This window comes from Cotesia glomerata, linkage group LG4, assembly GCF_020080835.1.
Source record: "Cotesia glomerata isolate CgM1 linkage group LG4, MPM_Cglom_v2.3, whole genome shotgun sequence".
Lineage (NCBI taxonomy): Eukaryota > Metazoa > Arthropoda > Insecta > Hymenoptera > Braconidae > Cotesia > Cotesia glomerata.
Genome location: NC_058161.1, coordinates 19,839,922 through 19,856,213, shown reverse-complemented (window position 1 = coordinate 19,856,213; position 16,292 = coordinate 19,839,922). Strand labels below are relative to the sequence as shown.

Genomic DNA, 16,292 nt, shown 5'->3' with positions numbered 1-16,292 from the left:
TGAGCCAAGAATTTTGTTCTCCAGTCAAAAAATTTTTCTTTCTGTATTTTATAGTTCTGACAATTTCAAAAAATTTAGATCATTAATTTTTGTAAAATTTTTTAATACTCAAAATTTCGTCCGTATATTTTTATTCTCACGCCAAGCAGCGATTCAAAAAGTCCAAAAAAAAAAGCGATTGTCTTTAAAATTCTTGACGTTTTACTTAAAGAAAAAAAAACTATAACAAAACGGTATCCTTATTATTTATACTTCTCAAAAGGGTAATCCGCTATTTTATTGTATTCTTTTGTCGCCGTACCTGAAACAGATCTTTCTCTCTCTCTCTCTCTCTCTCTCCCTCTAAAGAATATTATTAGGGTTTGGGTCCATACACTGGTCCCAATAGTTTGCCGATTTAAAGGCCCAACCGGGGTATTTAAACTTTACAAAAAACGTTTTTTAAATTCCGAATTCTTCGACTGAAAAAAAAATATAAAAAATAATTAACATATCCTACATTATTATACCGGGTGTTATTAACAAAATGTCCGCATTGCTAACATGCAAATTAATATGAGATTTTTTTTTCTAAAACATAAATTGAAATTTTTTTTTTTTTTTTTAAAAGACGTTGAAAAATAATTTTGGAAGTTAATCAGACTGAGACGAAGTAGGGTGAAATTTTGAAAAAAGAGAGATTCGCTTGGCTGAATGAACTCATAGGTCTAACGGAAAAACGTATGGCGTAGGCAGAACTCGTAGCACGTGCCAGAATCTTGTTGAACATATTAAGGTGTGTAAAGAATGTATATTTATAATGTGCCTATGCACGGGTGGATGTTTATGAAAATGAAAATACACCTTATGGTGTCGTTTATTCACCTGTTCTTGTAAAAAACTATAACCGAGGGCGTTGACTTATCTATTATCTCGGGTAGTAGGTTTTTTATTACATTATTTGTTTCTTAATTTTTTTTTAATAACGAAATTATTATTATTATTAGCAACCTTGCAGTCACTATAAATAATTAAAATTTTGCTTTATTAAATAATGACTTTTGTTAAATTGCACTTTACTTTCTTAAATATTGACGTTTTTAAAGATATAAGCTCATTCCGATGTTACACTCATCAAGAGCTTTCATTTGAGTACCCACATGCATTTTTTATATATTTTTGATATATTCATATATATAATATATATTTTAAAGATATAAGCTCATACTGATGTTACACTCTTCGAGACCTTTTATTTGAGTACCCACATGCATTTTTGATATATTTTTCATATATACATATATGTAATATATCGCGTGACTAATGCAAAAAGGGCGCATAGCTACAGGTTAGTAGGGATCCATGCTAAAAGGGCGCATAAAAAAAAATTTTTTTGCCATTCTTCTTAAAATCACTCGAAACACAAAGATATGTAAAAAAAAAAATTCGAGCATCCTAAATCTAAAAGGGCGTAACTCAAGATATGCACCCTTTTAGCTTTTAGAAAAGTAGTGCCTAAAGCTAAAAGGGCGCATAAAAAAAATTTATGTTTTTGTATAAAATTTTGATAAATAGCTTCACAAGACATGAAATCAAAAAATTTAATAAATAAAAAAAAATTTCTTAACTACCGGTCCTTATACGATTGTAACTTTATATTTCTCTCTTAGACAAAGAAGAATTTTGAAAAAAAAAACACTCTGCTACGTAATAGATTTTTTAATTATCTATTTCATAGCAGAGCGTTTTTTTTCGAAATTCTCATTTGTTTAAAAGAAAAACTAATAAAAACTTAAACTTTTAAACTTGTTTAAAAGAAAAACTAATAAAACTGCAATAGTTTTATAATTATGAGTGCAACAAGGATAATACCGTTTCTTACAGTGAGTGCGACGCGAAAAAAAAGAGGAGATCGGCTGTTAAGTACTTAAACAATTTTGAAGAAATAATAATTTTAAACTATTTTTATACAAGCAATAGATAAATAAATTAATCGAAAACTAATGAGATTGAAATAATTTTCAAATAAAAAATAAATTACTACAATCACGCATATTTAGCAATTTTTTGAAAATATTTTTAATTGTAATTTTAAAAGAGTATATGTTTAGTTAGAATATGCCTCTCTCGTGTGACTCTACCGTTTTTTTTTTAATTTTTAGGCTAAAAATAAGCATTTTAGGACATACGCCCTGTTAGCTTTAGGAAATCGATGCTTCATTTTTAGGCGAAGAATATGTCAACCAGTTGATTGGTGATAAAAAAAAAAAAATTATGCGCCCTTTTACCTTTTGGCACGCGATATATAATATATATAAATATATAAAAAATTGATGTGGGTACTCAAATGAAAGGTCTCGATAAGTGTAACATCGGGATGAGCTTATATCTTTAAAAATGTCAATAGTTCACAAGATACAAGGTCAGTTCTTAACTATTGACAATTTTAAAGATATAAGCTCATCCTGATGTTACACTCATCAAAAGCTTTCATTTGAGTACCCACATGCATTTTTGATATATTTTTCATAAACACATATATATAAATAATATATATTTTAAAGATATAAGCCCATCCCGATATTACACTCACCGAGAGCTTTCATTTGAGTACCCACATGCATTTTTTATATATTTTTCATATATACATATATGTAATATATGTAAATATATCAAATATATGAAAAATTTATGTGGGTACTCAAATGAAAGGTCTTGATGAGTGTAACATCAGAATGAGCTTATATCTTAAAAAATGTCAATAGTTCTCAAGATACAAGGTCACTTCTTAATTATGTATGTAGAGATATTTGACATGGAGAAAATTTTAAAAATTTTAAAGGACAATTTTAAGTAACTTATAATCATTATTAAAAAATTGTTTCTAGAGTAAAAATAAAAATTCAATTTTCTACAAAAAAGGTTCCTTATTATTTTCCTTTATCTCTTACTCTTTAACGAGAATTGGGAATTAATAGATTTTTTTTTTTAATTAAAAATTTTAAATTATTTTCTATGTATCAATTAAAAGTCTATTTGATATGCTAGAAATTATAATAATTTATGAGTGAATTTGTCCGAGAAGTCGTGTCCAAGTGAGCCGACGATAAATCTCACGAGCCGATACTGAATTAAAAATGAAAGTCGGGCAAACGTCTAGTCCTTAGAATACAAAAGTAGTCCGACAGATAGGACTTGTTTCGTCAAAAACAAATTATTCAAAATGAGAATAATAAAAGTAAAATAGTCGATTTTTTATTCAACGGTGTACAATATAATAAGTCCCACCCGGTTCTTTTTATTATATTTAAAGCCCGTACTGGAATGGGAACATATTTTGACCAGTCAGTTGTCTTTCTTACCTTTGCTTTTACAATTGAGGGTTGGATTTAGACTAGGACCAAAACCAGGATCATTTTATGTTGTGACCACACCCCAATATATTTGTATATTACAATAATCTTCTTCTTCTACTTACTTCATACTCTACTTAATATTATGTACCGGACGTTTTTAAATATATTTCCATAAAATATTACCAACCTGAAGCTTGGACTAATTTATTTTTGATAATTATTACAGTCACTATATGACTGCCATGACTTGTTAAGTATAAATGAATGAAATTTTGCTTTATTATATTATGATTTTTGTTAAATTGCACGGTACTTTCTTAAATATTGACCTTTTTAAAAATATAAGCTCATCCCAATGTTACACTCATCAAGAGCTTTCATTTGAGTACCCACATGCATTTTTGATATATTTTTCATATATAGATATATATAAATATATAAATATATAAAATATTTGAAAAATTGATGTGGGTGCTCAAATGAAAGGTCTCGATGAGTGTAACATCAGGGTGAGCTTATATCGTTACAATTATCAATACTTCACAAGATACAAGGTCATTTCTTAATTTTGTAATCTATATAATATATATTTTGAAGATATAAGCTCATCCCGATGTTACACTCATCAAGAGCTTTCATTTGAGTACCCACATGCATTTTTGATATATTTTTCATATATACATATACATGCAATATATATAAATGTATAAAATACATAAAAAATTGATGTGGGTACTCAAATGAAAGGTCTTGATGAGTGTAACATCGGGATGAGCTTATATCTTCAAAAATGTCAATATTTCACATGATACAAGGCCATTTCTTAATTATGTAATATATATTTTAAAGATATAAGCTCATCCCTATGTTACACTCATCAAGAGCTTTCATTTGAGTACCCACATGACTTTTTGATATATTTTTCATATATACATATACATAAATATATAAATATATGAAATATATGAAAAATTGATGTGGGTACTCAAATGAAAGGTCTCGATGAGTGTAACATCGGGATGAGCTTATATTTTTAAAAACTTCAATATTTAAGACAGTACAGTGCAATTTAACAAAATTCATTTTCCCCTATCTTCAATCTTTGATCCAGAAATTGCAATTAAAATTTTCCGACCGCGCTTTGAGGTATACCCTCAACTTTCTAATGACTATAACTCCGAAACTACTCAACCAATTGTCTTCATTTTTTACATTTTAACGTAAAACAGTATCCCGAAGTTCCCTCGAAAATTTTATCTAAAAATTCCGATTCTAAATTTCACCCTCAATTATAATAATTATAATTCCCAAATTCTTTCAAACTTTTCTTGACCATTAGCCTAGTATTGTCCCTCTGACCCACAGAGACCTTTAAAAATCAAAGCCGAAAATTAATGAAAAGAAAATATCAACAGCTGATAGCAACTATAACGGTCGCGTTTAAAGAATAAGTGAATTCCGTTTCGGGGGTAGGTCAGTGCCCCAAAAGGGCACAGATTTTCGCTAACTTACGGGTCCCCGCCTCTACAGATGTTGCCACGAATATATATATATATATATATATATATATATATATATATATATATATATATATATATATATATATATATATATATATATATATATATATATATATATATATATATAGAGGTCTCTTTTCTCTCCATTCAACACATACTCGCGAAATATGCCGGGTATGGAAGTTTTACTGTCAAAAGGGGCTCGAAACCCCTCAGTCTTCAGTCTCGCTCTTAGTTCTTTCTCTTTTCTACCTACTTCCATTCATAATGAGGCAGGTGAGCACCTGGTCCATCTTAACCAGCACGAGCTACTTGCCTCTAGGTTAGGTAAAGATCCCAAAAGGTTCTCAGTCTATACTTTTTGAGTTTGTGCCTAATATAATAGGTAGTCTAGTCCTTACACTTTAAAATGAAAAGTTATGGACATTTGTATACTTAAGTGAATCTTTAATTTATAGTATCTGAATGTGTAAATTTGACGAGTGATTTTAAACCCTTGGAATATTTATTGAGGGAATTTTTTTAACCACTTAATCTTACGGTTGTCTTCTTTTGAAGTGGGAAGAATTTTTGAATTATGACAAGGGGAAAAAATGAAAATTTGAAATAGTTCGGGGTTGAGATTAAATTGTTTTATAATTGAAATTCTAAGAGAGAAAAATTTCTTGACTGGAGAACAAAATTTTTGGCTCAAGAAAATTTGTCGGGTGCCTGAAGGAAGACCGAAGTTGTGTTGGTCGAAGTTAAAATTTTTCTAAATTCTATTTTTGGTGGAAGTCATTTTTTCTTATCATAAATACTTGACACAATAAATTTTTACATTTGATAAAGATTTTTAGATACTTTAGGGAAGCAGCGCCACCTACTTCAGCTGAGAAAAAAATTTTCTCACCTTGAGAAAATTTTTCTCGAGAATATTTGATACCCATTTTATATTATTTTACCGTGCAATTATACATATTGAATGAAAAAAAATGATGAAATATTATTTGATCTTGCCATTAGACATGTTAATCAATAAAAATATTAATGAAAATTAACTTCTATCTTTATATTTAATTTTTTGGAGCAAGAGAGAAATTTTCTCAAGACAAGAAAATTAACTTCTATCTAGAATTAAATTTTTTGGAGCTTCGAGGCTGAATTTTCTCAAAACAACAAGATTTTATTTATTTAAATCAATTTTCTTAGATCAAGATACGTATTTCTTAAAGCAAGAGAATTAATGTTGTTAAAATAAGTGAAATTTCTTGTGTCAAAAAAAAAATTTTTTTTCGCTCAAGAAAATAATTAAGAAGAAAAATATTTTCTTCGCTCAAGTGAACTTTTTTTTCTGTACACAGAATGAAAAGTTTCTTGACTGGAGAAAAAAATTTTTGGCTCAAGAAAATTTGTCGGGTGCCTGAAGGAAGACCGAAGTTGTGTTGACCGAAGTTAAAATTTTTCTTTAAATTCTATTCTTGGTCGAAGTCATTTTTTCTTATTATCATAAATACTTGATACATAAATTTTTATATTTGATCAAGATTTTTAGATACTTTAGGGAAGCAGCGCCACCTACTTCAGCTGAGAAAAAAATTTTCTCACCTTGAGACAATTTTTCTCGAGAATATTTGATACCCATTTTATATTATTTTACCGTGCAATTATACATATTGAATGAAAAAAAATGATGAAATATTATTTGATCTTGCCAATTGACATGTTAATCAATAAAAATATTAATGAAAATTAATTTCTATCTTTCTATTTAATTTTTTGGAGCAAGAGAGAAATTTTCTCAAGACAAGAAAATTAACTTCTATCAAGAACTAAATTTTTTGGAGCTTCGAGGCTGAATTTTCTCAAAACAACAAGATTTTCTTGCCTTAAATGAATTTTTTTGGATCAAAATACGTATTTCTTCAAGAGAATTAATTTTATCGGAATAAGTGAAATTTCTTGCGTAAAAAAAGTTTTTTTTTCGCTCAAGAAAATAATTAGGAAAAAATATTTTCTTGGCTCAATCAACCTTTTTTTCTGTGTAGAGAAAATATTTAAAATATGACACCTTGGAAAATAAGCAATTTTTTAGTTGCAAAAAATACAAATTTGGAAAAAATGCGAAGTTGGGATAGAAATTGTTTTATAATTGTAATTGTGATGAAAGGTTTGGCGATAGAGAAAAATTGATGAGGACCTTTCTATAATGAAAGGTTTTTTATGATTTTTTTATATTTTTAATTTTTAAACTAAAATTTTGAATAGTACGTTTGATAAATAAAATTTTGATTGGAATTTTTCTTTAAAAAGTTATCGGCAAACTTTTTACACTATTTTTGGCTAAAAGGTCAGAGATAAGTGCAAATTGATAAATACCTTTTTTGAAGAGGAAAAAATTTCCTACCAAAAAGGTTTTTTTATGATTTTTTCCTATCTCTGATATTTAACCTACAATTTAAAGTTTCAACAGTACTTGGATCTCCTTAAATATTATTTAAGAAATAAGAAAGAAAAAAAAATTATTCGGATGGGTTACGTGCGTTAATATCCCCGGATAAAATATCCCCGCGATAAAATATCCCCGGACTAAATTCTTAAAAATATAAAAATTCATCAATAATAATTTGAAAATTAATCTTAACATTATTTTTTTAGTGTGTTTGTGTATTTATTCAAAATTAAACCAACAAAAACGCGGGGATATTTTGTCGCGGGGATATTTTGTCCGGGGATATTAACGTGTGTCACCATTTGAATGAATGAAGAAAAATGAGAACCACGGGGAGTATTGTCGGGTAGACGTATAAGAACCGAAGATTCAAGGACGGGGAATCCCCTATTAATTTAATACGCCTAACATTCATTTTGTTACGGTTACATTTTTTTCGGTTTCACACTTTTTATTTTTATAAATCAATATAATATTTTAAACGCTAATTAATCAAATGTTTTAAAAATGTTTACATTAAATTTAAATTAATATAATTTAATTAATTAAAATTCTTCCTAAATATAAAATTAAAAGTTTCAAAATCTAAATTCTGGATTAAATATTAAAGATACAAAAAAATGATGAGACCTTTTTTTGTAGTAAATTTAATCCTTTACAAACAGGTCCTTATAATTTTTTGCACGCCTCATAGCGCGAAGCGCGTGAGGTTGTGCTTTATACTCGACTCGTCAAGGTCAAGCAATTTTGTGATCTTTAAACGTCTCTATCACAACCATATTACACTTACCTATACAATAATATAAGTAGATGTACACGGAGAAAACACTTAAATTAAACTATCTTTTAAATTCTAAAATCATTTCATGTAGCTATTTTGAAAAAAAAAAAAACGTTTTGAAAAAAATTTTACGTGGACGTCCGGATGTCACCCCATTTTGGATGTACCAATGATTACTCCCGAACAAATTGATATTTCAAGACCGGACCTTTTTTATTAGTTTACGAATGCGATGAACTGGGTCCGTATTTCATATCAGTAGCCTAGTTTACGTATTTTTTTTTTAAATTGAATTTTTATTAAAATTTATTACGATATAACCGTACAAAGACAAACGAATTTTTCTTATTTGTCACGTGAAAACTATGGCGCCACTTGATAAAGCTAGATTTTTTTAGACTGCGTGCGCATATAACAAGAAAAAAGGGCGCTGATATTTAAAAAAAAAAAAAAATACTCTGTAAGAAATTACTTAATTATTATATTCTTTTTTTTTTATCAGTTACACAATTTATTTTTTCTTAAAAAATGAATGAGCGTTATGAGGCGTGCACTTTTGGATTTTCCAAACTTTTTTTTTAATTTTCAACTCTTTAGTCAAAAATTGAGTCACAAGTCTTAAAAAAATTTTTTTGGAGGAAGTATTAAAAAAAAAAACTTATTTTTTAAATTTAAAAATCAAATTTTTGGGCTAAATATAAAAAATACAAAATAAAATAATATAAATTTTTTTTTTGTAGAAAATTAAATTGTCTAAGAAAAAGTTTCGTATCTTTTTTTGTATCTTTGGTCCTTTGACACAAAAATAAAATAAAATAAAAAATTACTTACCTCTTTTACGGCTCGAAGTGTCACCAGCTAAAGAAGATTTTTGAAATTCCTCAACTATCAGCGTCATCGGCGACATAATTTTCGTTGGAGAATTAACGTCCTCGTTATCAACTTCTATTATTTTACACAGAATTTCACTGCTTCGATTATTACGCTTACTCATTGTTTGTTATTATTATTTTTTTTTTATAGTTTAGAGTATTGTTTTATGTTTCAAGTTTATAATCCACTGACCGTTTAAAGTTTATGAATTTAATTTATATTTATTATATTCACTTCTCACAATATTTTTCTTTTTTTTTTTTTAATCTGAAACAAAAAAATTATTTTCACTGGTATATAACTTATATTTATATTATAAGTAATTTATATTATAAGTCGATAATGAGCACTAATAAAACTATTATAACTCCTAAACTATTAAAGATAGTTCAATATTATAAAGACATTTTTTGTATAGGAAATTTTCTAAGCTATAATTTTTAATTCTTATGATTTTTATTAAAAATCATTATTTTAAAAGTTATAGTTATTTTAGTGTTACTAAAAAATTTTTTGATACTTTATTAAAAAATTCTTTTTTTAAATAATAATAATAATAATTATGATGATAATTTTTGAGTTTAATCAGCTGTCTACTACAGTTAAATTTATGTAAGAATTTTCGTTGATAATATACAAGTGTGTTTGTGAGAAGTTATGTGATAAAAATAATAATATTAAACGGTTTCATTCATATTATCTAAAGAATGATAAATATAAATATTAAAAATAAATACTGGCCACTCAAGAAGTTCAGTGATCATATATGTATATTATACGTAATAGATTTAATTTTTTTAAACATTAATTATGTAATTAACACTTGAAATTTTTTATTCTTATCTAAATATTTTTTGTTTAGATATTAAAATTAATTTTTTAATTATATATTATATACATTACATAATCAAGAAATGACTTTGTATTTTGTGAACTATTGACATTTTTTAAGATATAAGCTCATCGCGATATTACAGTCATCGAAACCTTTCATTTGAGTACCCACATCAATTTTTCATATATTTTATATATTTATATATATGTATATATGAAAAATATATTAAAAATTCATGTGGGTACTCAAATGAAAGCTCTTGATGAGTGTAACATCAGGATGAGCTTATATCTTTAAAATATATAATATATATATTACATAATTAAGAAATGATCTTGTATTTTGTGAAATATTGACATTTTTAACAATATTAGCTCATTCCGATGTTACACTCATCGAGTCCTTTTATTTGAGTACCCACATCAATTTTTCATATATTTTATTTAAATATATTACATATTATGTATATATAAAAAATATATCAAAAATGCATGCGGGTACTCAAATGAAAGCTCTTGATGAGTATAACATCAGGATGAACTTATATCTTTAAAAACGTCAATAGTTAAGAAAATACAGTGTAATTTAACAAAAGTCATTATTTAATAAACCAAAATTTTATTTATTTATAGTTCACAAGTCACGGCAGTCACGTAGTGACTGCAAGGTTGCTAGTTTAATATTAACAATATACTTCATTTAATTTTTTAATAAAAAATTTCTAAGTTTCAATTATTATAAATTATTTTTTAAGTTTAAAATTCTTAGAATTTATTATAAAATATATTATTTGCACTTTTTAATTAATTAAAAAAATTTTTTTTCTCAATTATAAAATCTTAAATTTTAATTTCAATAAAAAATAAGAAAACAAAAATTCCAAAAATTTCAAAGTATATAACATATGTATGTAAATATAAATATATAAAATTTATAATTGAATTGTTGACAAATTCTTACAATAGTAATAACTTAAAATATTTACTCACAAATAAAAATTTATAAATAATTTTCTAATATTTGACTAAATCAATAGATATATATATATATATATATAATTAAATATGTATATAACTTAAATATGACAGTTGGTCACTAATACACTTGTAAAATAATACATTGTCTAATTTAAAGTGTGCGAGGTTAAATACCTAAATATGTACTGTTATGTAGGTATACACATATATATATATATATATATATATATATATATATATATATATATTACATGTGCGACGATAAAATAAAACATGTGGCTTATATTAAGTTAAACTATGGCTTATTATATATTAGGTACTATCATACAAGTATATAATGCATGTGGAATATTTGTGAATGTGTGATGTAATAAGATGTGCGAAAGTTAGATGTATGTGCGCCAGAAAAAAAAAAAAAATGACTTTGTATGGGGGCATGCCACCCGGGTTAATAAATGATAATAATAATAATAAATATAATAATAAATGTTGGTATTTAACAGAGCATGAGGCATGAGGTCGAATGTGAATCAGACAACGACCGTTGACAAACCATTTCCTGTTGTATATACGCTTTTTTATGCTTTATTTATTTACTTTGGTAGTTTGATCAGTTATGCAATTTTTGTTATTATTATTATTATTATTATAATTGATATTAAATTTTATGAAATTATTATTAAATAATAACTTTTGAAAATTATTATTATTACTAGCCACTTTGCAGTTACTACGTGACTGCCGTGACTTGAGAACTATAAATAATTAAAATTTTGCATTATTAAATAATGATTTTTAATAAATTGCACTATACTTTTTTTCATATTGACGTTTTTAAAGATATAAGCTCATTCCGATGTTACACTCATCGAGACCTTTTATTTAAGTACCCACATCAATTTTTCATATATTTTATATATTTATATATATTATTATATAAATATATGAAAAATATATCAAAAATGCATGTGAGTACTCAAATAAAAGCTCTTGATCAGTGTAACATCGGGATTAGCTTATATCTTTAAAAATGTCGATAGTTCTCAAGATACAAGGTCATTTCTTAATTATTGACATTTTTAAAGATATAAGCTCATTCCGATGTTACACTCATCAAGAGCTTTTATATGAGTACCCACATGCATTTTTGATATATTTCTCATGTATACATATATATAATATATAAATATATGAAAAATTGATGTGAGTACTCAAATGAAAGGTCTAGATGAGTGTAACATCGAAATAAGCTTATATCTCTAAAAATATCGTTAGTTGACAAGATACAAGGTCAGTTCTTAATTATTGACAATTTTAAAGACATAAGCTCATGCTGATGTTACACTCATCAAGAGCTTCCATTTGAGTACCCACATGTATTTTTTATATATTTCTCATATATACATATATATATATATATATATATATATATATATATATATATATATATATATATATATATATATATATATATATATATATATATAATATATAAATATATGAAAAATTGATGTGAGTACTCAAATGAAAGGTCTCGATGAGTGTGACATCAGGATGAGCTTATATCTTTAAAAATGTTAATAGTTCTCAAGACACAAGGTCGTTTCTTAATTATTGACATTTTTAAAGATATAAGCTCATCTTGATGTTACAATCATCAAGAGCTTTCATTTGAGTACACACATGTATTTTTGATATATTTTTCATACATACATATATGTAATATATATAAAAATATATATAAAATATCTAAAAAATTGATGTGGGTACTCAAATGAAAGGTCTCAATGAAAGCAATGCCAGGATGAGCTTATATCGTTAAAAATGGTAATAGTTCTTAAGATACAAAGTCATTTCTTAATTATTGACATTTTTAAAGATATAAACTCATCCCGATGTTACGGTCATCAAGAGCTTTCATTTGAGTACCTACATAAATTTTTGATATATTTTTCATATATACATTTATATAAATATATAAAATATATGAAAAATTGATGTGGATACTCAAATGAAAGGTACCTTTGCAATGAGACTAAATTTCATTTTAAAAAACCGATTTTATTATGTGACTATCCTGGAAAGAAAATTTTTCTTATTCTCTTAATAATATAGATTATTATTATTATTATTATTATTATTTTTATTATTATTATAATTCTATAAAAATTAATAAAACTAAAATTCATTAAAAATTTTACTCCAAATTTTTCTAATCATTTCATCAATTATAAAAAATCAAAATTAAGTTCCCAATAAGATTAATTTTATTTATCACATTCAAACTTAGTTCTAATTTAAAAATTCCTTAAAAAAAAAAATAATAATAATATAAAAAGATATAAAGTATAAAATTTCCAACGGTCTTACTGATATTTAACACGACCTCTCTCATCTTCTCAATTTCTTATTGCCCCTCATCATATAATCCCCGCAAAATTTATACAATTAAGCCCTCATATCCTCTGCACTCTTAAACTCCCAAAAAAAAAAAAAAAAAAAATTACCTAACTTTTTAAATCCTTCATAAGTGCCAAATATTCACAAATTTCTAATCCCAAAAAAATATTACCAATAAAAAAACTTAGGATTTAAATAAAAAAAAAATCATCAAAATTTTCAATTAATTAATTAATAATATTTAAAAAATTTAATTTATTATTAAAAAAAAAAAATTATATTACAGTTAGCAGTCATTTGACCAATTTTTAACTTTTTTTTTGACAATTTTAAAAATTTTTTTTATCAAAGAAATTATCACAAAAAAATAAAATTTTAAAAAACTAAAAATGTAATTTTCCTCAAATATTTTTTTAGTTATAATTTAATTAATCTCAAAAAATAAAAAAATTTTAAAACGTCAGCTAGTATCATAAAAAATTGCATTTTTAATTTTTTAAAATTTCTGTCAATTTTTATGAAAATAAAATTAGCAGACATCTGACAATTTCAGAAATTTTTTTATTAATAAGATTACTACAAAAAAATTAAAAGAAAAAATTCCACATGTAGAAAATTTGAAAAACTATTCGTGCAATTTTTTTTAAATGTTTTTTTATTCTAATTCAATTATTGAAAATAAAATCAAAAAATTAAAAACGTCGGCTAACTTTAGTATTATCAATTTTTTTTTTTTTTTTCATAATGAAATTGTTAAAAAAATTCTTAAATCATCAATAATCTTTTAAATAAATTTTAATAGAAAAAAAAAACGATAAAAAAACTCCCACAAAAATACTAGATACATTTCCCGCCATTTTTCCCTCAATAATTTCTAACCCATTTATCAATATTTTTCTTCCAACAATTTACACAAATAATTACCAAAATCTTTATTGATAATTCATAAATTAATGACAACCACTAACACTCACTGACACTCACTCTACACACTATTTATCAGCTATCAACTGTCACTATTTAATTTAATGCTGTCACCTTACCTTGAAACACCATCCGGCCACCAGCAAGATAATCCTCTTATTATAAAATTAACCCAGGATTATTTTTCATTAGCCAGCTGAAAAATAAATCCTATTAATATAATCAATTAATAATAAATAATAAATAATAAATAACAAATAAAATTAATAAATTACTGATCAAATATCTTGACCAACATATCAGCTGTCACAATTAATTCAATCAAAATAAATAAATAAATAATTTATTTATTTATTAATAAATAATAAAAAACTTACTTGAGAAAAATAAAATAAACCTGGAACTCGAAACAAAGCAACGTCTGACCACGTCCAATCTCTGATAGCACATTCACTAGCAAATTATCAAATGGGCGGTATTAGCGAGACGATACTACAATTGTTCCGCACTAAATTCGTGAATTAAAATGACTTTCTTATTTTTACTACTGCGCAGGCGCGAAAATGATTTATTTATTTATTTAATAATTAATTAAGACTCAATAATTATTTATTTACTAATTTATTTAATTATTTTTCAGCAACTCGAGCTGTGTCCAGTAACGAGCACTTCTTAAATGATTGGTTTACTTTTTTCACTGTGGTGGCGCCACTAAGCGGTTCTTTTGAATTTTTATTAACTGGAAAATTTTAGCGGGAAAATTTTTTTTAAAATAATTTAATTATTTTTTTTTTTAATAATTTTTAGATTGTAATTAATTAATTGATAATTATTTTTGTATTTTGCTTAATTTATTAATTTATAATTATAAAATATTTTTTTTGCTCGACGGGCAGAAAGCGTCAACTTTCGGCCCGCTGCGCTAGACGAAATTGCCGCTTCCTGCCTTCGTCGAGCAAAAAAATAGTATACACTCCACGGGAAATAAATAAGAAAGCCTCAGATCACATGTTTGTTGACCTCGGCTTCGCCTCGGCCAACAATTACATGTGATCTGAGACATTTCTTACTTTACTTCCCTAGGTGTGTAATATACTATTAAAAAATTGCACTTATATTTTTTTAACTTTTTAATAAAATTTTTTTGTAATAATTCTTTATTAAAAAAAATCATAGAAATTTTTAAATTTATTTTTATAATTAATTGTAATTTAATTAATTAAAAATTTTTTTAATTTTTTTGGCGAGAAAAATATTAAATTTGATTTTTTTAAATAATTAAAATAATTATTTTTTTTTTTTAAATTGTAATTAATATTTTAAATTAAATTTTTCGCTTCAAATTGTAATATTTTGCTTAATTTATTAATTTATAATTATAAATTATTTTTAAAAAATTGCACATATTTTTTTAAATTTTGAATAAAAAAATTTTTTTTTTATTTTTTTTTAACAAAAAAAATCATAAAAATTTTTTAACTTTATTTTTATAATTGTAATTTAATTAATTAAAATTTTTTTGGCGGGAAAAATATAAAATTTTAATTTTGTAAATAACTTTTTTAAAATTGTTATTTTATTAGTTTAAAAAAATAATTATAGGTAATAACATTTATATACAAGTATATATATTTATTTATATATATATTTATTTTTTAATATTGATAAATGATAATTTTTATTACTTAATAAATAGTTTGTAAATTTATTGTGATATTGCTGAATATTGTGAGCGTATAAATACATTATTTATGATAAATAATTATTGATATTTATTTATAAAACTCATTATTAATAATTAGTCATGATAAAAATATATCATTAGTACTCTAGAATTTTTTTTTTTTAATTTAATTGGAGTCTTAATTTTTTGTTCGCATTTTTAAAATTTGTAAAATAAATTTAATTTTCTAATTTTTATTAAAATAATTTCAAGTGTTAAAAATAGTAATTAAATTTTTTATTTTTTTAAATTAAAAAATTAAATTTTAGAAAATTAAATTAAAATTAAATTTAATTTAATAGTAGTCTTAATTTTTTGTTCGCATTTTTAAAATTTGTAAAATAATTTATATTTTTTAATTTTTATTAAAATTTTTAATTAAATAATTTCAAGTGTTAAAAATACTAATTAAATTTTTTTTTTTTTTTTTAATTAAAAAATGAAATTAATATTTAATTTTTTTTTAAACTAAAAAAATAAATTTTAGAAAATT

At 24.6% G+C, this 16,292-nt stretch overlaps 1 protein-coding gene across 1 annotated transcript in view; it reads right to left on the bottom strand.

Moving 5' to 3' along the window:
- Positions 1–16,055, bottom strand: part of LOC123262954 (M-phase inducer phosphatase-like) — a 116,096-nt gene extending 100,041 nt beyond the window's left edge. The window contains exons 1-2 of the mRNA XM_044725461.1: positions 16,040–16,055; positions 8,899–9,086 (exon numbers count right to left, since the gene is read on the bottom strand). Coding sequence (XP_044581396.1) covers positions 8,899–9,061 — 163 coding nt within the window. The 5' untranslated portion in view covers positions 9,062–9,086; positions 16,040–16,055. The remainder of the gene's footprint in view (positions 1–8,898; positions 9,087–16,039) is intronic.
- Between the last annotated feature and the right edge of the window lie 237 nt (positions 16,056–16,292).